Raw genomic sequence first — 24,856 nt, forward strand, 5'->3', positions numbered from 1 at the left:
TATGCATGACTTTTGTAAGTTCACAACTTTTACTATATTTTTATTGTTCATATATTCATGATACACCATTAAATTTTTAAAAATTATCAACAAGAAAAACAAACAAAAATTTACCTGTAGTTACTCAATTAAAGAAATTTGGGTTCATTTTAGAATGAATTACAAAAAAAAAAATCAAAAGAATTTGTGGCATATAGTAAGACTCTTACTAAAAATGATTTCTTGCAATTGGAAGTGTACAAGGAATATGGTCAATGACAGTAATGTTATGAAAATTATTAGATCTTGAGTTACTGCTCCCACAAATGGTTATAGGAAAGTAGCCCATTTGTCATCATTCTAAAAAAATGCTTATTAATCACTGCCAAATAGGAGAGTGTCAGAACATGAGAAGGGTTAGAATCTTTAAGGAAAGTCTTAGGAATGAGACTCAAAAACAAAAGTCTCCAAATACCTTTACAGATTCTCAACACAGTTATGAAAGTTGGCAGAGAGTGTGTGGTGAGTAGAGATACCAAGTCAAATCTATGAAAACAGAAATCTTCCTTGACTTAGTATAGAACGTTTGTGGCTTACCTAGAGCCAGGAAACCTCACAAAGCCCAAGAAAATCTTTACCAATTTTCATAATCACTCTTTCTTCCTAGTCTTTATATTTGTATTCAGGGCAGAAATAAGCAAATACATGAAGGATTGCTAAGCTTCTTATAGGCAGAAAAGTTCCCTGAAGTGGCAAGGATATTCAGAGAGAAAAAAATGCATGGAAGAATTGGACAGGTTTGGCATCTGAAGATGACTATGAATGAAAATGATGACCAGACATCTAATAAAGCCATACTAATATTTCCATGAAATTTAGCACTAGGGAGAGGGTAATGGTAGAAAAAAATACATGCAAAAATGTATTACCTGGGTGTATTAGTCAGTCAAAGGGGTGCTGATGCAAAATACCAGAAATTGGTTGGTTTTTATAAAGGGTATTCATTTGTGGTAGGAGCTTGCTAATAGCAGGCCATAAAGCATAAGTTACTTCCCTCACCAAAGTCCATTTGGAGCAAGATGGCTGCCAACGTCTGTGAGGGTTCAGGCTTCCTGGGTTCCTCTCTTCCTGGGGCTTGCTTTTCTCTTGGTTCAAGGTTCCTTCCTTCCTGGTGCTGGCTTCTCTTTCCTCTGGGTGCTGACTTCCTGGGTCTTCAGCATCAAACTCTAACATCAGAAATCCCCAACTCTGTTCTTCGCCATGCCTTTTATCCCACCCTTGGTGGGTGGGGACGCAATGCCCTAATCATAACTCAGTCATGCCCAGGTACAGATCAGATTACAAGCATAACCCAGTAGTTCTTTTTGGAATTCATCAATTATATCAAGCTGCTACACTGGGGTTCCTAGAAATATGGCAGAAGATGATTTAATATAATTTACATAAATCATAGGTTCTCATGTTTTTTCTTTCAGGGACTCTGTACTCTAGAAATGATTGAAAATCCTAAATAACTTATATTGCTCTTGTTAATATCTAGGGAAATGATTATATTAGAAATTAAAACTGATGCCTGCTACCTTGCTGGTCTGCCCCCCCCCCCACGTTGTCTACATCGGGGTCTCTCTCCACAGTCCTTCCATCCCAAGCTTCAACCCCCCCATAAGGAGTGAGGGAAAAGCGGGAGCCACCAAGCATGTGCCCTGCAGAGTGACTTCCAGTCACGACACCCTTCTCTCAAAGACTTGCCTACCTGCATAATTCAGTGGGGAATTTGCTACCATTTTAAATTGAACTTTCCTACATTCTCCCCCCAATGTCAAATTCCATATAAAGGGTATATAGTTAGTCTCTGAGAAAGTCATTCAAACACAACTACAGTGTTGTCCAGCCTTTTCACAAAATCCCCTCCAGCAGTGACATAATTTTTGATTCAGAACTCCACAGAGATTCAGAATGTCTCCTCATTTAAATTTAAAGACTGTCTTCGGAGGCTCAGTTTTTGCCTCTAGTTTGTGAATTGTCCTATTTCCTCTGCAGATCTGGGCAAAGTGTGTACTTGGATTATCCACACTCATCTTTATTCCTTTGTTACCATCAGATCCCAAAGCCATGATGCAGTGTTTGAACATGCATGGCTTGTGTTCAGCTTTTCCAGAACCCACAATACATGTGTCTTTCTTATAGTTGTGCTTGATTCTTTGCCAGATCATTCTGCAGTTGCAGTTGTCTGCCTAAGAAATGTGGTTTTATCCTTGAAACAGTGACTTCAAGACTTCCTTTCAAAAGCTGTTTTTCTTCCTATACAGTTAAGAGGCTTCCATCCATTTTGGGAAAAAAAAATAGAGTATGATCTAATTATTCTTTTCTTTTTTATCAGTTGCACATAACAGATAGTTCCATATCTCCCTTTCATATTAGAGTCTCAGCTGTTTGAAACTGGGGCCATGTCTTTCTTTATGCCCAACAGTGCTTTAACTTTGCATATAGTAGGTGTTCAGTACATCTTTATTGAATGAGTGAATTAATGCACTCAAAGGAAATGCTGTTTTAAAAAATTAACTCTGCCTGACTTAGGAAAGGAAGGATAATTCCCCAAATTTATTTTTAGTCATTTTTGTAAGCAACCTGGTAGAAGTTGGGTGTTCAGATTAGTTTGCCTGTGAGTCCCGTGTTGATCTGTGGAAAGTCCATAGACTAAGTATGAACATCCTGCTGTCTTCATGAGCAAAATACAGAAAAATGGTTTCTGGCATGAGACAAAGCCTGCTGTGGACACCTGTCAAGGGGAGGGAGCAAGAGAACAGTGGTGGGCCTGCCTGGGTGAGAGCAAGTCGAGATGAGAGAGTGGGTGAAGGGAGGTCTCCAGGAGGCTTAATATCCAAGACCAGCTCAGCACACCCAGGCCCACGTGATGAGCGCAGGTCCATCCTGGTGTGGCCCTGTCTTCGAGGTTGTAGTTGGGAAAAGGGTGGTAGCTGGAATTCCCTGGAGGTGTATCTCCATTTCTCTCTCCACCACTGTCAGTCTTCAAGTAATTTTCTGCTACATCTCCCATTCTATATTTATGCTCTGCATTTTACTACCTCTTTTCTCCTGCAAGCTTGTATGTTTTAGTATGAACCTAGTTGAGGCACCAGCTATGCAAATAAGATTTTTAAAGAAGTCGATTTTTCTTCAATATATATAAAATGACGCTTAAGAAAATATGTAATTTTCAACCATCTTCTAGCAGAATAATAATATAGAATAAACTAATGTATCATTGAATCTCTATCTTTGGATTGTAAGAATAAATATGAAATAGCAGATATCCATTATAGTAAATTATGGTCCTGGACCCTTCTATAAAAGCACTGGGAAATATGGTGAATCTGAACTAAAGTCCCAAATAAGCTGGGGCAGATTCAGACTGTATAAAACCTATAGATGGCTAACATTTTTCCACTCTGAATCTCCATAGTGTATGATTCTTTTCCAGAGGAAAGTATTTGCAGAATCAAAGGATAAGGAAAGAAGAGTAAAGAAATGTAGGTACAAGGCATCATCTTTTATTTGGTAAAATTTATTGCCCTGCCTAAGGGCAGGTTTCTTCAAACTCAGTAATTAGAAATTCTTCTTTGTTACAAGGTGAAACCTTGGCAAACACTTGTTATTGGCCCTTTGTTTTTTCCAGAGGGAAATTGAAAAATTCAATAAGTTTTTTCCACCTGGCTTTGCAGGTTTATTTTTGAACTGTAATAATGTTAGAAATCATCTGAGACCTGGGAAATACATAGTGGGAAATCAATCAGAGGCAAACCAAATAAAAGAGTAGTCATGATAAAATCTGCTACACCAATTTACAACGTCCTTCTTGATATCATATTAGAGACATGAATTGTGATGTTTTTAGGTCTCTTGTTGCTTGATTTGAATAATAAAGATTAATTCAATAATTTAAGATTAAACATAATTAAAATTACTCATTAATGTCAATTATACTTGTTTGTGTGCTTCCTCACTTCATAAATGTTCGACAGAATTTTATCAAGCCTGTGTTCCAGTTCACTTTCTGTGCTAGGGCTAAAGCCCACCAAGTCTGTAAGACTTGCATTGTGCCTTCAAAGGGCTCCCAGTTCCCCTAGGAAGAGAGAGACCTGTCAGCCAGGAGTCTCCAGGACTTGTGCCCAGCCCAACACCACCATATAGGAAAGATACTGTGGTGCATGCATATCACGTGTGTGGTTTGAATATTTTTATATGCAGAATAATTTTTATCCAAAATTTTTGAATGCTATTTTAGAAGATGCAAATGGATTTGTTTTCTTTTTTCTCAGCAAAAATGGAGGAAAGTGGCATCAGGCAAAAGGCTTAGGAAGCCACAGCCTCCAACCACGTCCTTCCTTCATGGTGGCGTGTGACCTCTCTGTGGAAATCAAGTCCAGGTATGGGTGCTTTCTTGTGTCTTGGCCTCTTCATAGTTTTAAAATACCGCTTAAACATTGAAGCCAAGATTTTAGAAATTTGGAGTAGGATTTCTCGATTTTTCTTAGCCTAATATGGGGAATATTTACTTAAACTCTCAGCGTCCTCTCTGGTTATATCTGCTGCAGAGATCGAGAAAGGCTCCACTGTGGGGTAAAAATTTGAATGTGGGGGGTGTACGCAAGGAAGTCATAGGAAAAAAGTAACCTTTAGTAACAGCACTGTGTGATTCACAGTTTTCCTATTGTGTACATTTAGAAAATAACTGGTGGTCTGTGTTTATGCAGGTATGTTATATGTAGTTTCTTAGTCAGACTATGTTGCTATTTTGAGTTAAAATCACAAGTGTTAATGTTTGACTTTACTTTATATATGCAGCATTGCCACCTCTAGGGAATATGTAGACAAATGTTCTTCTCTTTCTGTATCAAATACTTTGTGTGTTTTAGTAAACAGTGAAATACTGTTCTCCCTATTGTGGCATAGAATATTTACATTGAGTTTTTTATATTTTTCTATTGTCATGTCTTATTACTGTCTGAATATCAATGCATGATTTTAGCAAAGCTGCTGCAGTTGCAGTATTTTTTAATAAAATCATGTTCACTGAGAGAAATTCTAGGCATTCTTCTCAGAATTGTGTGTGTACCCTAAAAAATCAGCAGGAGACACCCTGGGTTTATGTCTTATATCTAACTAATTGAACATAGCTGGCATTTTGCTGAATCTTAACATTCTCATTAATTTCGTATGCTTGCTTTCCATTCATGAACATTTAACAAGTTGTACAAAAAGCAAAAATATAAAATATGCAGTTCAGAATCTTCTAATGATATATTCAAGTACATGATTCCTCTCTCCCAAAAATTCCTCAAGGTAAAACAGTAAATATACGTTTACTATAAATAAATAGCCATGTTTGGAAATAAGTAGGGAAACCTTAGGTGGATGAGAAAACATATGGAATGTCTGAAGGTGGAATGGTTACAGGATTTGATTGAAGAACACATATATAGCTCAAAAGACAAATGAGAGAACATCTACCCAAGGTGGGAATGGTTCCAGAGACCTCCCCAGATCCTGAGGTGGTGATGCCAGGAAGACAGGAACATGACAAAGATAACAGTAAAGCCATCTGGGGACAAACACTCCTTAATCCCCAACAATTCTTTTAGACCAGATTAAAACAGGTGGCAGAGGATCTCCCCCAGGTGAGAGGGACGTGTGGGGGTATTTGGGTTGAAAAGGCGGAGCAATTCCCTCTCAGACTAGAGATGCAAGGAAAAACGGAAGAGCTCCCACACCCCACAGGCAAGGGGTTCTCTCTGCACAGTGGGTTTTCTAGTTCAACCTACGGAAGTTGCCTTTCATGGGTCCCGGGTTCATTCACACAGGTAACTCTGATTTGACCTAACACCTGGTGCAGATGTCTTATCCATCTTGGGTTCTGTGGGGGTGCTGGGAGAATTCTTAACCACAGTCAAGGTTTGGGGACAGAATTCACACTATCCCTGTGTGTATACAAAAGCAAAACATAACAAGCAGCAAATTTAATGTGGGGTAGTCTTGGGCCAGTGGTCCACTGTGACCCCTGGCAGAAGCAAGAGGTCATTGAGAAAATATGGGAGAGTTTATACTGGTGTGCAGTTTCCTGTCAGAAATCAGCAAGACCATCCTGTGTTTGAGATTTGCCATTGTTTGGAGAGTATATATCATGGTGTCGCCATGTAATTCGTAACACCCTACGGAGCTCTGGGAAGCTCCTCGTAGGCACACATGTGAACACTCTCACAAGGAAATGCATGAATATTCTTACTGATAACGTGTAAATAAATAAACTAGGGCTATGCATAGTATCATTCATAGTAACCAAGGTTTGTATCAAGCTTAAGTAAAAATTTTTGGTTTTCAGTGTTACTAATTTTAATTTTAGAATTGCTGAAGGGATGGTTGACTTATATGTGAAGAGAAATGTCTAGAAGTTTTCCAGATTAATGAAATATACCAGTCTTTCCATTCAGGGAGCCTCCCAGATTGCAAGCTGCATAAAGAAAAAGAAATCCACATCTAGAACTGTAGAGCTCCCAAGTCAGAAAGAAGGTTTTCAGCAAGAAGTAACTGCAGAAGAATGATCGCTGCCTCGCAGCACCCCCTTGAGAATAAGGCTGTGACTCTCTGAGGTTAGCCAGGGAAACAAGGAGAACACAAGCCACAACACGGCTGACAGACAACGTGTCCCACAGACAACATGGCTGACAGACAACGTGTCCCACAGACAACATGGCTGACAGACAACGTGTCCCACAGACAACATGGCTGCAAGACCTCACTGAGACCTTGAGTTTAACCTTGAGGTCCCAGCTTCTCCTTCCAGGACCTCCCTCTTGGCCCCGGATATTCCAAACAGACCTTACCATTGGGTCCCACCATTGGTGGGGTAACCAATAACAGCTGTGGCCCATCCTCTTAGCATTAGCAAGGGTGAGGAAGAATTAATAGTTTAAAAGGCAATTACATGAGGCAGAGCTTGTTCTTTCTGCATAGAGGAGCCCACGCCAAGTCTTGGTGTGTATTTCCGTTTTCTCTTCCATTTCTCAGCAAGCTCCCCATTTCCCAACAAATTCTTTTTACTGGCCTAAAAAAAAAAAAAAGAAAGTTTTGAAGAGTAACCACAGAGAAAAGAGATTCTCTACAAGATTAATTAGATAACAACTAAATTTTCAGAACTACAAAGGGAGCCCCAACATGCTAGACTCTCAAAGCACTGGAAGCAATGAACTCAGTCTCCAACAGTTGACATAAAACTTATATTTAAAGAATGAGGCTGAAATAAAGTAATTTTCAGACAAAAACTGAGACAGTGTATTACCACCCAATTTCCACTAAAGGAGCTAATAAAGTTCTTACCTGATACCTTACAGGTGCACAAGTTCTTTGGCCATTGTTCTTTGATCTAATATTGAACTTACTCCTATTTAAACAACAACTTCATACTGAAGTAGTAGTAGATTGAGACAAGTTATTAACTGTATATGACCATTTCTTCAGATATGGCTTCCATATTAAATGATGCTTTGCTCTTGGAGGTGCAACTGTGATGACTAACAAGGAATGAGTGCTGATTTAACTGAAGCAATCTAATTCATGCTGTTAGCATAAACAGAGTTATAGGAAGAAAAGTTGTTCATGGAATGATTGTATTGAAGGAAAAAAAAAGCATTATTGATTGGCTATATGGTGCCTGCTTATATAGATTGCTGTATGATTCCAAGTGAAAGAGAACAATAGAATAATGCCACCTATTCCCCAAACATATCTAAGTCCTAATCCCTGGAACCTGTGAAGATGAGATAATACCTGGCAGGGGGAAACTCAGATTTCAGATGGAATTAAGTTGCTAAGCAGCTGACCTCCAGGCAGGGGTATAACTCTGCCTGTAGTCACACGGTGATTTGCTTCCATCACAAGTGAATGGAGCAGGCAGGAGAGGCAGGGCCAGAAGGCTTCACTGCCAGAAAGTCTTGGCTCTCGCTGGTCTTACAGAGGGAAGGGGCCATGAGCCAGGGAGTGCAGGTAGCTTACGGAAACAGGAAGAGAGGGTCTCTCCAGTGCCTCTAAGAGGAGAAGATGACCTGCTAAAACCTTGATTGCATACCAGTGAGCCCCATTTTGGACTTCTGACTTCCAGAATGGTAAACAAAAAAACTGTGTTTGTTACTGCCTCCTCCACCCCTTCTCCCAGCCGTTGTTATCTTCCCCCTCCAGCCGTTGCAGTCCTTCCCGCCAGTCCCGCCCACATTGCTAGCATATAATCTGCCTCCTTCCTTAGACACTGCTTACCGCATAGCCCTCCGCCCACTTCCACCTATCCTCTACCACCCTGTAGCTAGCCCGCCCTAGCTCCAACCCCTCCCTCCACCCAACCCTATATAACCAAGTGTACTTCCGCAATAAAGCAGACCTGTTCCTGCGCTCAGGCGGTCTCCGTGGTTCCTTCTTAACCGCGCGTCCCCCATGCCTGGAAGAACTGGTGCTCCTTTCAGGAGTACCTCCCGCCGGTGGTTTGGCAGGAGCGAGCCCCCCCTGATCTTGGGCATAAGAGAGGCCGAGCCCTCGCGCCAGACAACATGTGTTGTTTTAAGCCCCTGAGTTTGTAGTGATTTGTTATAGAAGCAATAGGAAATTAATACCTGATTTGCAAAATGATTTTTGCTGCAGAGAAAAAGAAATTTTCTTTGGTGAAATGCTTTGAATGCTTTGACCTTGTGATTCTGTAAAAATTCCTATTTTCAGAAATAAATTATGTGGTTAACCTTGAGCTATTTTTGGACATCATTAGCATATCCTTCACTTCCTAGTGTATTTTTGAAGTTTTATAGACTCTTTTTCTATGATGACATCAAATCTGCAGCTATTTTTCATATTCCTTTAAACTGCATGAAATAATGTAGTATATCAGGTTCTACAGATATTATCTTTTAAAGTTTTGTAAATAATACGTAAGTAAATAATAGTAGTACAATACATTTTTCTGCACAAATCTTGAGAATCACTTGAATTAGATAGACTGATAAACCTCAAATAATTTTTATAAGCCTTAGATACTATATTCAGATATATAAATAAATGAGTAATATCCATGCATTGTGAGGTTCAACACTGCCTGCACATCATATAAAATGCATTAGTTATTTGTCCATATAAATTTAATAACATATAGAAATATGCCACTTATTTCATAATAAACCAATTTTGACTTTCCAGAATATATAAAAACTTTTGTAAAATTTTCCATTTTTATAATTTTGAATAAACAAGGATTTAAATGAACCGATGCTGTTATCTGTCCAATACATAATAATTATATTAAACACCAACACAGATACTGTATTAGTACCTTGTAAAATTAAGCTAGAAAAACACCAGTGAATTATATTAAACCAAACACTTTATCCCACATACTCTTGTCAAACATTCCTTTTAGAATTTCAGGCAAATAATTTCCTCTGTCTTGGAATTTGTAGATTTCCCTTTCAAAAAAATTGTAAATGGTCATTGAAAAATACCCTTGCTCAGAATGGAAATACTTGACTTATTCTGCATGAACGTAAGATTGTATTAAGCAGGATTGACCCTGAGTAACTTCTTGCACCAGACACAGGCAATATAGCTGGGCCAGACTGAAAGCCCTAAGATGGATTTAGTGCTGTAGTCTATAGCACGTGATAAACATTTTCTTCATATTTTTATTATGTGTTTAAACATTTTAGCACATACTCTTTTTCTGTTTTCTTTTTTGGAATGTTGTGTGTTTTTTCTCTCAATATGTAATATAAATACATTTCAAAAAGTCAAACGAACTTATAATGACAGCTAACACTTTCCCCGCCTCTCTCCCCAATGTTGCTCCGCTCAATTAATGCAGCCCTTCCATAGAGTTCTCCTGAACTGCTCTTTCTCTTTCTCACTCCCTGACTCTCCTCTGACCTCCAAATTAGTGAAGGCGCGGGTTTTCATTCAGTCGTTTGTCAGTGTGTTCATTAACGTAGTCATGGAAATCTTGCTCAGTATTGAGAAATTTATGCCCTTTTCTTACACAGTCCATTTCCCAGGACTTCTTTCCTTTTCTTTCTATTTTTTAAGTTCCCTAGCATAAATTAGTTTCCCCAAACACTCCATGGTGCCTCCCTCACACCTACAAATAGTATTTCTCAAATGCTGAAAAACGTAGTTTTTATTTTCTTCCTGGCATCCTCTTGGGAAGATCTGCAGGAGATGCTCCCTAGGTTTAAACAGATGAATCCTTTGCAGTGGCGGCTCTTAGGTCCCGGATTCGCATGCATTTTTCTCCTCTGTTTACTCCTCAAGGGGTTTCCTGGGAAAAATATATGAGAAGTGTACTTTTAGTTTTGTGTGTATCTCAATTTATCTTTACATGGCATCACAACTGACTATTCGGGTGGTTATGGAATTCAAAGTTGAAAATCATTTCTGCTCAGCATTTTTAAGGTGTTGCTTTGTTTTCCTAAAATGTACAAATGCTAATGAGAATGTAACTCCAGTGTTGCATTGACCTTTGTATGCTACCAGTTTTTTTCCCTCTACATATCCTTGGAAGGTTGTAGAGCCATCTCTTTAAATCTAGGTTTCTGAACTTTCAAAATTTTTTGTCTTAAGCTGGATTTTCCCATTCCTTATAAGTTGTAAGATGCATATTCTGCAGCTTTCAGAAGTTTAATTAATTAATTTATTGTTATTTTCACTCTTCTATTTCCTTTCTCCTTGCCTCGGAGCCCTACTATTCAAATATTTTACAAATGGAACTGAATCCATGATTTCTGTATTTCTTCCATAAAATATTTCTTGTGCTCGTTTTAATTTTCTGAGATATTTTGTGTAATTTTCTTCTAAGCATTTTATTACCTTTTTCAGTGGTCTAGTATTTATTTTCTAAGAATCATTGCTTGTTCTTCAATTTTTCCTTTAACCTGGCCTTCCCCTCTTGTTTTAGAGGTGCTGTACCATCCCTTAGCCCTCTGGGTATCATCTTGCATCTCTAAAGGAAAACCTAAGTAGTTGCCAGGAGTTGGGGCAGGATGGGGATTGACTGTAAAGAGACCTGCGGGAAGCTGGGGGGATAAGAAACTGTTCTATATCTTCATTGTATGTGTTTGTCAAAATTCATAGAACTTTACACTTTTTTAAGGGGTAAATTTTACTCTATGTAAATTATTCTGCAATAAAAATGAAAGTTTTTAAAAAAGAGTAATGACTGTAAATGTGTGGAATTGAATGGAGTTGATGGTAACACAATATACTATGCAGTGCTTCTTAACTAGGCCTCCGTTAGTTTGAATTTAAACTAAATAACCTCACTATTCTTGTGGGGACGTGTTGATGTGGCTGTGATATATTTATTAAATAATACGCAGTATAGTGCGGACTTAGTAAGGGGTCTGTGGTTTTCACGTGACTGGCAAAGAGGTCCGTGGATCAAAAAAGTTTAAGAACCCCTGGATTTTAGTGAGTATAACTAACCCTGCTGATTTGCAAATGTGATTATGGGCGAAAGAGGTAGTCTAGGGAGGTTAATGTTAATTGAAAGACAGCTGGAGGATAATCTAAGGACTGAATAACATAGTGAAGTAGGTGGTGAATGAGGATTTTGGTTAATACAAATATAAGAACATTCTAAGAAGTCGAACACATGTACGTCACTATTACAAGATATTCACAATATGGTGATACACGGGAAAAATGCAACTAATGTAACTTATGGACCACAGGTAACAGTAATATTGCAATATTTTTGCATCAGTGGCAAAGAAAGTACTATGTTAATTCTAAGGATCAATGATAAGGAGGCATAAGGGAATATGGGATCTTCCTTTTGGAGAAATGAAAACGTTCTAAAATCGACGGAGGTGATGACAGCACCGCTCCGATGAAACCGAGAGCCGCTGAGTGTTCACTTTGGAGGGACTGTGGGAAGTATGGGGTTGTAAACACGGTGACTATGTGGTGGGGTTGGACAGCGGTTAACAGTGCAACAGGAGAACATTTTCTCATAAAACATTACAAGTACACAGCACTAATACATAGTGTCAACGATGAGGTGGGCTTGTGGGAAGCATACACCACATGTAAGCTGTGCATTTTACGTGGCGGTGATGTTTCGTTGATGTCCTTTCACCGTTTGCAGGAGATGCTCCCCAACAACGCAAGGAGTTGGTGGTGGGGTGAGGTATGGCGATCCTCTGCGTTATGCGTGATTGTTTTGTAAAATCACAACTCTAATAAAAAATAATACGTATTTTTAAAAAGAGCAGCGATTACTTTCGGTCCCAGCATTTCGCTGCTGTGGCTTGTTTGCTCACTACCCCATAGGCTGCAGTGCATTAACCCTTTTCTGGTGGCCCCGGCAGATGGCTGTGACGACCGCTGGCCTCAGCCTGCCTCGGCCTCCTCCAGCAGCTCCTCCGAGCTGTCCAGCAGCCACGGCCCGGGCTTGCAAGGCTGAATCGGAGAGCTGGTGAGTCTGCCTTTTTCCTCTTATTGATTCCTGGTGAATCTCATTAGTTTTCAGGGACTATTGGGTTTTCATTTAATAAAATAATTATAATTGACTGCTGCTTTGCAGAAGGAAAGAAATTCCAAATAACCCTATTGGCTTGCATTTGACACTCAGGGGATGTATAAATTGGCCACATGAATAAATTGATCCTTTTGTCACCCTGGCGCTGCTGGGTCCCTCTCGATACAATCCCCATGGGCCTTGGGAAAGGTGCAGCTTGCTGTGCGCGTGCTTGAACTCCCTGTACAATCATTTCAACTTCTGAAAGCTTTAGAATCTGCCCAGTCCCTTTGTTTACCTTGACTTTTCTTTTTCTACCGTAAGTATATACTTTTTGTGTACATTATCCCAGATTATTTAATTATCTCTACTGGAATGAGAAAATTGGTGGAATGAAGAGGCACTTTTAAAAAGACTCATTACATTTTAAATATAATTCTTTTTTTATTTCTCATTATAGCCCACTTGATTCTCTCTTTAGCATCCACTGAGGAGGAATAAGCATATAATGGTTTATTCATGCTCCACTGTGAAAATTCCATTTATATTTGTAAGCATACCTCATGAGGAATGCTTCTTTTATAAGTCTTTAAATGGAAGTGTAGAAACCTGAATGTTATCTTGCTGTGTAAAAAAGAGAGGGCTTTAAAACAAGATATTCACAGTGACAGGGCATCACCTTGGCATTTTTCTAGCAAAAACTAAGGTAAAATTTCTTTGAATAAATTCCCAGGAAATCGAATTTATACTGCTAATGAAACAAACACTTGGAGGCATATATGAAATAGACAACACCGCTGTGCACTGTTAACATTATGCTTCCCTATTTCGTTATTGCCTTCTTTCCTGCTTTTGTTTTTTCTTTTCTTACTCCCTGTTGCTCTTCTCAGGTGTCCTCGGTATCTGAGCACATTTAGTCCATTGCACACTGAGCCAAGTCAATGTGCTGTGGCCTTTCACGGGGGAGCGTGGTCATCAAACTAAGCGTCTCATTCCCGACACTTATTCCAGCGCAGCCATTTTAAAATATAAGACCTTATCATAATTATACCTATAATTTTAAAAAATTTCGTTTCGTTTTCTATTTTAGCAAGGTAAAGTTTTGATGGATATGTGTCATTAAGGCACTTGGCAAGCAGTGGGAACAGTGAGAAATGTTTTCCGCTGGAGACCACTGGGCGCTGGAACGCACCAGCAGAGTTTCTGTCTTTTGTCCCAGCCTGCTCACTGCGCCAGCTGTCCGAGCGGCACCCGTGACCGCCGTCAGGCGGGCGTCTCCCCGCAGGGTAGCCCAGAGCTTGCGGTCCTGGCCCCCGCCCCTCCGTTTTGCAGGTGTTGGGGTCATCGGCAAAAGCGCGGCTCCCGCAGGAGCTGAGGGGAACAGCGTTTGCTCCGCAGGGAAGACGCGCGCAAAGCGGCTGCGCGGCCTCACAGGGCACCCTCTTGTGGTTTTGTCCTGGGAGGGGTGCTGCTCCCGCACATCAGGAACGGACACAGAAGGGGCGTGAGCAGGTGCACGCAGTGCTCGGGGCAGAGTGCAGGGAAAGCGCATCAGGAGATGCAACTGAGAACTCCACGATGAATCCTTGGGTGGAACGCACCACATTTGGCGCCCTGACGTAGGTGTGGGGTGTAGCTCTTGGTGCTGTCCACCGGCAGGGGCCGGTCCTTATCATACAGATCTGCAGCAGCTCCTGGAGCAGGAATCTCCACCATGGGAAGGATGCCCCCTGGGGTTGTTTCTCACCAAGGGCCCTGGGTGTGCACAGAGCACGGGGTAACTTTGAGCGATCACTCAGCTCCCTGCTTTTGGGGACCCCCGTGCTTCCCCATATGGGCAGGGGCCTGGGCAGGAGGAACCCTGTGCTGGAAGCTGAGTGAGCACGGGGGCCACTGCTGGACTGTGCCCTCATCGGGGCAGGCCTCCTCTCGGCCCCTCTGCACACCTGTCTGCCTGCCTCGTCCACTGGAGCAAGGACTGCGCGTAGGGGTCTGGCTTGGTGTGTGTGCTCTGCCTGCAGGTGTGACCCCAGCCAGCCCCTCTGCCCTTCTGAGCCCACCTCTCCCTGGGAATGTGCATTTATAAAGATGGCCAGACTGGGGCCACGAGCCCTGGTTTCCCTCCCCTGCTTCCTGTTAGTTGACTCCTCCTTTCTGAAATTCAAGGGGTGAAAACCAGATCAATGATGACGAGAGATCTTAGTCAAGTTAGGAAGCCCCCCTTCCTACCTGAGGGCTTCACCCCCCTCCCAGACTCTGTCCAGGTGAAGGTGGCTGGGTGGGAGCTGGGCAGGGGGAGGGGCTGCACTGGGGCCCCTCCACCCTGCTGCCCTCCAGCTGTCGATCTCTGGGCAGCCCTCACCCGTTGCCTCCTCCAGTGGCTGCATCCTGTGAAGTCCACAGCCCAGGATCTCCTGTCCTCCACCTCATGGCCAGCACACACATTCACGCCCCGGCCGTGCACCCCGGGCTGCTGGTTCCCCCTCTGGTTGAGATAAAGGTCGCCATGAGCAAGGGCCACTGGACGGATGTCCTTTCCTTCCAGGGTGCGGGGCGACGCGGTCCTCAGCAGCCCCCCGACCCTCCCACTTACACACGCACAGAGCTGGTCACTTGTCATCGCTGCTGCTCTAGGCTGAGAGAGGCAGGGGAGGGCGAGGCTGCCCAGGAACTGAGGGCGCACAGGTGAGTTTCCCCAGCCCTCATCGGGAGAGGGGCTCCCGGGGCCAGCTGACATCTGTGTCCTTTCAGGGACAAGATTTCCCTCTCCTCTGAATTTAGGTCCTTGCACGCCCCCTGCATCACTCCCTCCTCAAAGTGACATGCCTCCTTTGTGATGTGTGACCCTACTTGTCTCTGACACATCCTGGAGCCTAGGATGGACATGCTGCTGTGTAAACTCATCCTCAACAGAGGTATCAAGTTCAAAGTACCTGGGGTGGGGCCTCACAGGCTTTTCTCATTTTGACAAGCCCTGCATATTTTTAGAATATATATTTTTTAAATTTTTTCTGTAATGAGATTTGAAAAACAAAGCTCTTTGAAACTAGAATATCTGAGTAAGTGCAACAAAGGAAGCCAGGATGGGTGGACCTGCAGTGCCCCTGTCCACCTCCCTCCAGGCCGCCCCTCCCTGCTAGAATCCCAAGCAGGCTCTCAGGTGCTGACCCCTTCCCCACAGCTCAGCACAGCGCAGACAGAAGCCACTGCCCTCTTGTGAGAAAAAGCATATAATTTGAAGAATAATGAATTATCTTAGTTGGGAGATGCCTTTACCACATAGAAGATGTGCTAACATGAGAAAAACAGTTTTCCTCTTCATCCTTGACATTTTTCTTGGAAACAAATTTTCTTACCAGGAAAGGCTTGAGAAGCGTTTTCTGGTGGATCAGACAAGGCATTTTTCTGAAGACTGCACCGCGGGTAATAGCGAGTGTGACTTGATAATAGCGAGTGTGACTTGACACGCCCGGTGTCCTTGAAACAGTGCTGGTGGGAGCTGACTGGAGATACAGGCTCCCTGGGTGGGCCAGCTGGGGGGCCCCTGGGGCCTGTGTCCAGGCCATGTCGGCCTCTGCCATGGAGGCTCTGGCTCCTTGAGGTGGTCTCATGACTGCAGGCCATACCCCTCAGCTCTCTCCTTGGCTCCGAGTAGAGGGGCACCCTACAGTCACAGGAAAACCTCCCGCCGGGTACCTGGGCTTCCTCTTGGTGCTGACCTAACTCCGAGGCACGAAGATTCAGTTTCTCCACTAGGATCTGTCTGACAGCTGCCGTGAGTGCCTGAACTTCAACCTCTGCAGAGACCGATGGTTTGCTTTTGGCTGGTCCTTGGCTCCAGGCAGAGGCCGACTCGAGTTTGTCTTTTTGCCGAGAATCTTCCAGCTCTTTGATGTTTTTATTGGAGTAAAGATACTGGAAAAACTGCCTTGTTCTCTTGAAGTGTTTTTCTAGAGAAGGTTTTTCCTCCTCTGGCAGGACCTGGAGGAACTCTTTCTCAAGGGTGTCTATTACTTCCCTGGCATGGGCGAGTTGGTTCATCCTTCCAGCTTGAGAGCTCCCCAGTCCTGAAAACCCTTCCCATTGTTCTTCTGATTTGGGCACCCTACAGTCGTCTTCAGTGGGGATGCCAGCCTTGCCCTGGCTTTTCTGTGGGGCCTGAAGCTTTGGGATCCTGAAATCCTGGGGCCCCAGGCTGCTCTCCGTGGCCAACAAGAAATCAGATAGCACCTGGGAAGCTGATGTGACTGCAGGGGGCATGTTGTGGAGGTGGCCCTGGGACAGTGGATTAGACAGGTTGCCCGTGGCAAGGAGCTTATCAGTGGGATATCCCTGAAGCAGTGCTTCGGTGGCACAGTCTTGAAGAACCACGTCGTCAGCCCAGTCTCGAAGGACCGTGTCAAAGGGACGTTCTTGAGGAAGCACATCAGGGGGACAGTTTTGAAGGTGGCTCTGCTGCTCTGCCTCCCCTTTGAGCTGAAATTTACTAGCCACCTGTGCTTCGGGAGGTTCAGCACTAGCCGTTCTAGGGTGTGGGAGACTTTTACTGGTCCCTGGAGTCCCTAAACCATTCAAATCCACACTTAGGATTTGGCCACTTCCCAGCTCTCTGGTTCTTGGGATGTCTACATGTTGTGGCTGAAGAGCAGGACGATGGTCAGCCTGGCTGGCCTCCCTGCTCTCTTCAGACCTTGAAGTTCGGGATCCTGCATCCATCTCCAACATTTCTCCACTAGGGCTGGGGATTTTGGGCGTGTGTCCCCCGCTCTCCTCCCTCCGCTCATTCTCTGTCGTGGCCTGACATGGCGTCGGCTCCAGGCTGCCCCTCGGGGCCCCCAGGCCAGCCCCGCTCTCCCAGGCTCTGCCCGCGAGGCCGGAGGCAAGGGGCCGAGGAGGCTGCCTGCCCTCCTGTCCAGTCAGAGGGGCCTCTGAGTGCCCGCGGCCGTGTCCAGGTGGGGTCTGTGCCAGGACCCTCTGGATTTCCTCACCTGCAGGTTTGGGGACAGGGAGAGGCCTCTCAAGGGAGGCGTTTGACTTCGCTGTAACCACCTTCTCTTCCTGACACAGCAGGGGCTTTTCTCCCAGGAGCTCGCCAGCCTCGGCTATGTGGGTGCCAGTTGTCTGGGTGGGTGACGCGGGAAAGGTGGGCTGTGGGGGAAGGACCTGCGCCTCACCCAACTCGAGGATCTGGAGGGGCAGGCCCCACTTCTGCCTCACACGACACCTTATGATATGTGCTTCCAGCATTTCTTGAGTGCTGGGTTCGAGAAAGGAAAGCTCCTGGGAGGTGTTCATGCAACATTTCCGATTCTTTGAGGATGCTAGATTTCTGATTTCCATCTGGGAGTTGGACTTGGGCAAGGTGTGGCTGACAGAAAACCAGGAGCGACGCACACTCACCGGAATCTTGCCCTCGATGATCTGGCCCAACTTCCTGCCTAAATGGACTTTCAGGGCATTTTCTATTTGCTTCCTTTCTGAAGCCCTTCTTAAATTATTTCCTGACTCGCTCCTTAAATGCCTCGGCAATTCACATTTTGTCTCCTTCTTAGAGTTTGTCCCCAGAAGCTTCACTTGGGAGCTTTCTGATCTCTTGGATGGATTAATTTGCCCCATACCTTTCCCTAAGTCTTTCTTTAGCTGGAACTTTGCAGGGCCCCTCACATAGTTGCTCTCTGGGTGCTTGGATCCCATCTTCTTAGCTTCCTTGCTGCTTTGACCTGTCACGGCAGAGGGCTGTGAGGGTCCAGGCTGCTTCTTTGCCAGACAGGTCTTGGGTAATTTTTCCCGAGTTTGCATCAGTCGCAGAGACTCTTGGATCATGCATGGCAGGTTCCAATGGTCTTCGATGAGTCTCTTTCGAAGGTGTTGCTCTATTTGCTTCTGGAGGTTGTCACTACTAGGAAAACTCCTAGGAATGAATTGGACTGACCTGTGGACCTGGGAGGCCTGGTGGCCCTGTGCAAGGCTGGTAGTGAGAGAACCAGTGGCTTCCTGAGATCTGCCTTTTCCCCTTTTCAGGTACTTGGAGGGCCATTCCAGGTGTTGATCTCCAGTTGGGATGGGAGATTGTGCCTCATCTTGACACGTGGGGTAAGATACTCCACTGTCCCCAACCAGGGATGGAGAAGAAGGCAAGATCGGGAGAGAAGATTGGAGAGTGTCCTGGATCTGGACCTCAGCTGTGGGTGGGGGCTGGGATTGGGACTTAGTTGGAGTCAAAGTTTGGGGTTGTGCCATGGAGTGGGCCGAGACTTGAGGTTGCAAAAACAGTGGGGATGACTTAGGCTGCATTTTAGCTGGGCGAGCCTCACAGTGTCTGTTGAATAAGACAGAGGGAGAGTGGTTTGGGGAAGATCTCCCAGAGACCCAGGCAGTAGCCACCAGGGACTCACTGTGCAGAGAGGGGAGCCCCCAGAAGAGCTGGCTGCATCTGCAGTGTAAGTGCTCCCTTAGGGCCTGGGGACAGGACAGCTGCTGAGCACTGAGTGGCTGCTCGGGCTTGTCTTTGGTGCTCCAGAAGGGCTGCGGGGCTGGGGTGCCCTGCTCGTCACCAAGGGACTTTAACATAGTCCCCAAAGAATTCAGGTGATAGTCTGTGCTAATTTGTTTTCTAAATAACGCTTCTCTTTCTTTTTCCTTCAAAACCTTCAGTTCAGCTCTCTTCATGACTTGTACCTCCAGGAGCTTCTGGGCATCAGGACTGAGGAACCAGGGGCCACCAACTTCCACATGCTTGCTTGCAGGGCCTCCCCAGAAAGAGGCCTCTTTTGGGTGGTGGGACAGTTGCTCTTGCTGGGATTTGTGGTGTGTGGAGCTAGGGAAGAACAAGGCCCTGGCAGTTGCCCACCACCAGGAGAGAGCTGAAAAGGGACGGCTTGTGCGGACAAGGCCTGAGACTGCTGGGAGAGAAGACGCCAGCCCTGATGAACTCTCTGGAGCGATGCTTAGTGGGATTGTCTTCAAGTTGGATTGGACTGGTGCAGGCGCTGCTGACAGGGTAGAGGCCAGAGATATTGAGGACTTGGTCAGAGGGGATGTGGAAGCCAACAAAGGAGACACAGCATGAGCAGCATCTTCCCTGGGCTCCTCCCATGGCCGATGGGGTTTAGCAGGTGCTGTTTTGCACATCTCACCACACAGATCTTGACATGAGAGCTCATGAAAGCTGCCCTGGTCATGGATCCTTTTCAGGCGGCTGCAGGAGATAGGAGACACAAGCTGTAGCCAGGAGCCAGGAGCATATGGGGTCTGGCAGGCCTGGGAGAGGAGGAAGCACCTGAGGCACCTGGCCCTCTGCTCCCCACACCTGATTTCACCACACTCCTGCCATCCCACACCCCAGAGCTTTCTGTCTCATTCCATCTCCACGGGCTCCTCCTCCCCTGTCAGCCCCAGTCCACCATGCAGCCCTAGGATTGCATCAGGGCTGGTAGGAAGAGAGATGCAGGAGAGAAGAAGAAAGGTTACTCACAGTAGCAGTTTGATATAGTTACGAATTTAAAAAATAGATATTGGATTATGTTTATAAACTGGTCTGTACCTGGGCATGATTAAATTACGATTAGGGCTTTGATTGGGCTGTCAGAAGGGTGCTCAGTCCCCACCCCTTGGTGAGTGGGGAGTCTTAAAAAAAAAGACATGGCAAAGGACAGAGTTGGAGGGTTTTTAATGTTGGAGTTTTGATGTTGGAGTTTGATGCTGAAGTCTTAAGCTGGAGCCCCGGCCAGTAAGCACACAGAAGAAAGAGAAGCAAGCCCTGGGGAGAGAGGAAACTTGAGCCCAGAAAGAAGCAAGACCTGGGAAGAGAGGAACCTGGAGCCCAGAGAGAAGCAAGACCCTGGAAGGGAGGAGCCCAGGAAGCCTGAACCCTCACAGACGTTGGCAGCCATCTTTCTCCAACACGTGGAAATAGACTTTGGTGAGGAAAGTAACTGCTTTATGGCCTGGTATCTGTAAGCTCCTACCCCAAATAAATACCCTTTATAAAAGCCAACAGGCTTCTGGTATTTGCACCAGCACCGCTTTGGCTGACTAATACACTCACCTTTGTAGAAGGGAAATCAGGCCCTGAACTTCTTCCAGTTGTTCCAGGCAATCTCTACAGGCTGGAAATCAGGAGTCAAGGTTAGGGGTGGTGAAGCTTAGGGCCTAGTGGAATGTCCCTTTAGGGGAGGCCATCGGGCGTTAGACTCTGGAGCCCAGGCCTCTGTGACAAGGTCACTCCATCCGTGATGGCCATGGAAGGGCTCAGGTATGGGAGATGCTCTGCATTTACAAAGTGATCCCACAGCCGTTATCCCCTGCGACATCTCACGGAGGAATCTGAGCCTTAGGGAAGTTCAACTGCTCATCCTCAGCTGGACCTGGGTGCTCCACCTCCAGCCCAGCCGGTTTTCCATCACTGCACCCCCCGCCCCCCGGGCAGCACCCATGGCCCAGGCCGTCACTGCTTCTTCCCACCCGAGTGCCCCGCAGGGATCTGACAAGGTCTTGGGGTTCCTCCCAGGAGTCTCCCTGAGAGCTCCTTCCTTGGAGGGGCGGCCTGTAGCCCCTGATGTCCTCCACGCCCGAGCTGGCCTCGGGCAGCACCGATGGAGGCTGAGGGGGCTCGGGGCTGGGCGGGCAGAGCTTACCTCTCAGAGTGCCACTTCTCCTCCGCCTCCTGCTCCTCCCCCGTGTCTCCACGTGAGGCTGAGAGACAAGAAGGGAGTGAGGGGCCGGGCCAGTTCCCCCTCTCAGGACCCCCCGCGGACACGCGTATCCACGAGTGACACGCCGGCTGCCTTTAACTAGAGGAGCTCTGCTTGTCTGCGTATTCACTTCCGCAGTGGACACAGCACTTGTGATTCCTGCTCTGAATGAAGCACAGGCTGGGGAGGCTCGGTGGCGCTCCGCAGCGCTGGTGGCCTGCCCCGGAGGGCACCGACTCGGAGCTGCGGGCAGCCTGAGCAGTCAGGAAGCACCTGCCCCCGAGGCCAGCGGGGCTCCGGCTCTCAGCAGAGCTCCGGGCAGGGCGCGCTCCAGCAGCTCCAGAGCCCCCGAGACCTGAAGGGAAGGTAGGACGGCCCAGGGCTCGCCCCGCGGGCACCAGGACTCCGGGAGCCGCGTCCTCTGAGCCACTGCGTCTCAGGTGCTGCCTGGATCCCCCCCCACCCGGACAGAGGAGAGACTTCCGGGAAGCCCGGTGTCCCTGCGCCTGCCCTGCCTGGCCGGCCCCTGCCAGGGCGACGCCTCTCCTTTCCTGAGCTCCCCACCTCCCGAGGCTGCAGCTCAGGGGCCTTGGGCAGGGGCTGGGCCCTGGAAGGACGCAGGGGGTCCCGGAGCTCGAGATGAAAACTCAGCCTATGCTGTGTTCTCTGAAAGTCTGGCCGATGTTGGGTCATAAAACTATCAGCCGCTCCTTTCCGAGAAAGGGCCACGGCCTTGCCTGGCGCAGGGTGCATGGAGCAGGCGAGGCTGCGCGCCCCTGCTCTAGCTGGTTCAGAAACGTGGAACGTGGAAAGAGAAAGAGCCCGCCTCCCCCTGCGCTGCGCCGGCTCCTCACCTTCCTGACGTGTCTCCTCCTGCAGGGAGGTGGAGATGCGATGCGCGGGAGGTGGGGGCGCAGCAGGAAGTAGAGCCCCGCGCCGCACAGGAGCGTGAGGACGGCGTTAACAAGCCAGGCGGCGAGGCCGGAGCTCATCCAGGGGCACCTAGGGGCAGCGCCGTGCGGCGCAGGGAAGAGCGAGCTCTGCATGTCTGACCTGCATCGCCGCCTCAGAGCTGACCCCCCAGGAAGGCTGGACAGGAGCCCCGGGGCCTGGGGGCCGCTGTCCTGCACAGCAGGGCCGGCCCAAGAGAGACGTGCAGCGACGCTCAGAGCGTGCTCCAGCCAGTAGCTCCAGGCTCGCATCACAGTGCTCAGGCCTCATCACAAAGGGCCCCGTGGGTGGGGGAGGGGCCGGAGAGCAGCTGACCTGCAGCCCCGCCCCCACCCCAGGCAGCCCACCTGCAGCCCCGCCCCCACCCCAGGCAGCCGCACCTGCAGCCCCCAGCTACCCCTCCCTCCCGACAGAGGCAGTAGGCCTTAGTCCAAGTTTCCAGTCCCCTGTCTCCCAGGTGGTACCTGGTTCTCTTTATCCCTTTGTGGTCTGGTTTGAGCCCCTCCAATTTCATAGCCTTTCAAAGTCTGAAGTTATCCCAGGGGTGTTGGCTGTTACACAGACAATTTCACCTCAACTGTGGCTGACCTCACGTCCGGTATTTTTGTTCTATCAACGCTGGCAAAGAACTTAAATTTCTTTTAAATTGTTCTGTTTTGTGGATTTGAATAGCAGGCTTTTAATTTTTGTCCCATTTTCAATCAGAGGGACTGACACAAAAAATTAACTCAGTATTCAACATTTATAAAGCTAAGAATAAACAAATTACAAGTAATTAAACCGTCAAGGATGTTTTCTGTAGGTTTGTAGCATTTATAATTCAGGAGTTAGGAAAGCTTAAGCTGTACAAAGACTTTAGGACATGCCGTACACACACAAACACACACACTTTTTCACAAACCAGTCCAGTGTTTTCAAATCCCAGAATCAAAATTTTCCTTTAAACAAATCTTTAGCATGTTGTCTTGGCTCAACTTATTCTTGTTTTGCCCAGAATGAAGAGCCCCTCTTTACACCCGCGTGGCCGAGCGTGTCCAGCCCCCAGAAGCCAGGAGCGGACTGGGGGCTTAGGTTCCCTAGCAGGCCTGGAGGCCAAGGCCGTGGAGCTGAGTCTGGTCTTGAGAAGACTCTCCTGCGTCCCCAGAGTGTCCTTGTGTGCTCTCTGTTCCTGGGTTTCCCTTGCCTTCCCTCTCCTGTGCCCTCCAGACTCCTGAGCCTCAGGTCTTGACCAAACCATAGAGGGAGGGAGCTCTGGGTCCTGCAGGACGTCCCTGTGACACCGCCCTTCCCCTCGGCAGCCAGACCCAGGGGCCACCCTGGGGTCCAGTGGTCAGTTCACCCTCATGCTCCGTGAGTGCCCGAAAATAACCGGTCGTCTCTGCTTCTTGGCCACACCACTTTCGACAGCCCCAGGAGGGCGTGGAGAGTCTGGCTGGATTGTCATGCAGCTGCATGCTGCAAGCACGGCGTCTACGCTTAATCCTGCTTTCATCAGGCTCAGGCTCTTCTTGCTTTCTGACATTGCCACCTTGATTTCAACTTTTATCAAAATTTGGACCCAGGTGTTTTTATACATATATTCCAGCTATATTTTCTCCATTGCTTTATTTTCAATATGTTTTCTTTGATATGTTTTTAGAGACATATAAAAACCATACCTGATAATGTAAACCTTTTGATCGGTGTATTTAGTTCACTTTCACTTATTTTAATTTTTCTGTTATAAATTATTTCTGCTATCTTATTTTATGATTTTTTTTCATACTTTATTGTTTCTTCCCTTACCCTCTTCTGTTACACTCTCCACTTGTAAGAGATCAAATATTCTTCTGCTTGTAAGAAATTTTAAAATTTTGAGTATTTTGCTGGGGTTTATATTATTATATATATTAAATTCCTTCACAGTTTCTTATGTTCATCAATATTAACACCTTAGCAAGCAGAGCAATTACTCTAGCCCCACTCACCCCTCTGGTTTTGCTTTTTTCTTCATACATCTCCTAGTCCAAGGGACTATTTCCTAGAGGATTAATTATAGTTGTTTTGAATATGCTGTGTTTTAACATATTTTTTCATATACAATAAATGTCACTAAATTACCTGTTCAATCCTTGTTCTCACAAACCTAATAGCAATTTCCTGGGTTTATTTTTCTTCCTTTTGGGGTATTTCCTTTAGAAATATTTTCAGAAGATGTTGATATCAAGTAAGACTTTTATAGCCTTATTTTCCTGACATCTTTTTTCTGCACCTTCATATTTAAAAAACCTTGGCTGCATATAATTCAAGGCTTGCAATTTTTTTCCCTTCTCTTCTTTTAAAGTATTACTTCCTTGTGTTCCTGCCTCCCATATTGCTCTTATAAAGTCTTATAGCCAGTCAGAATTAACTTTCCTTAAAGGATGTTCTGACTTTTTATTGTTTTGACAGGATGCTACAAAACAAAGAATAAAGTCTTTACTATTCTCAGTGTAAACCATTTGACAACTATAAACAAGTGTTAATGCTATAGGAAAGGAATTAAAATGGTCTTGAGACATGCAAGAACACAGAAAACTTAATTACCATGCACTCATTCGGGGGAAAAACAATGAAAGAGAACTGTAATGAAAGAGCTGGTCTGAGGACGTGGCCTGGTTGCACGTAGGAGTGCAGTGCTGGCAGCTGTGCAGCAGGCCCAGCAACCTGTCTG

The 24,856-nt window shown here is 46.0% G+C and overlaps 1 protein-coding gene across 2 annotated transcripts; it reads right to left on the reverse strand.

Moving 5' to 3' along the window:
- Positions 1–10,197: 10,197 nt before the first annotated feature.
- LOC131279389 (spermatogenesis-associated protein 31A6-like) lies at positions 10,198–22,302 on the reverse strand. 2 transcript variants are annotated; one of them, XM_058301403.1, is made up of 4 exons: positions 22,068–22,302; positions 21,157–21,214; positions 20,568–20,628; positions 10,198–10,321 (listed from the first exon to the last, which is right to left on the reverse strand). In XM_058301403.1, exons 1-4 carry the CDS (start codon positions 22,257–22,259, stop codon positions 10,303–10,305), a joined length of 330 nt encoding a protein of 109 aa, XP_058157386.1. In that variant the 5' UTR covers positions 22,260–22,302; the 3' UTR covers positions 10,198–10,302. The 2 variants fall into 2 exon arrangements, with proteins under 2 accessions (XP_058157386.1, XP_058157385.1); XM_058301402.2 differs by lacking the exon at positions 10,198–10,321 and adding an exon at positions 15,735–19,718 and having other exon boundaries at positions 22,068–22,297.
- Between the last annotated feature and the right edge of the window lie 2,554 nt (positions 22,303–24,856).

This window comes from Dasypus novemcinctus, chromosome 8 (assembly GCF_030445035.2).
Source record: "Dasypus novemcinctus isolate mDasNov1 chromosome 8, mDasNov1.1.hap2, whole genome shotgun sequence".
Classification (NCBI taxonomy): Eukaryota; Metazoa; Chordata; class Mammalia; order Cingulata; family Dasypodidae; genus Dasypus; species Dasypus novemcinctus.

Bases quoted from the DNA above. Each gene is read 5' to 3' on its own strand.
- LOC131279389 (XM_058301402.2), bottom strand. From the start codon at position 22,259: ATGCAGAGCTCGCTCTTCCCTGCGCCGCACGGCGCTGCCCCTAGGTGC. The intron at 21,215-22,067 runs GTGAGGAGCCGG...CTTGTCTCTCAG, and splicing joins GGAGGAGACACGTCAGGAAG to CCTCACGTGGAGACACGGGG. The intron at 19,719-20,567 runs GTGAGTGTATTA...TATCTCCTGCAG, and splicing joins CTGATTTCCCTTCTACAAAG to CCGCCTGAAAAGGATCCATG.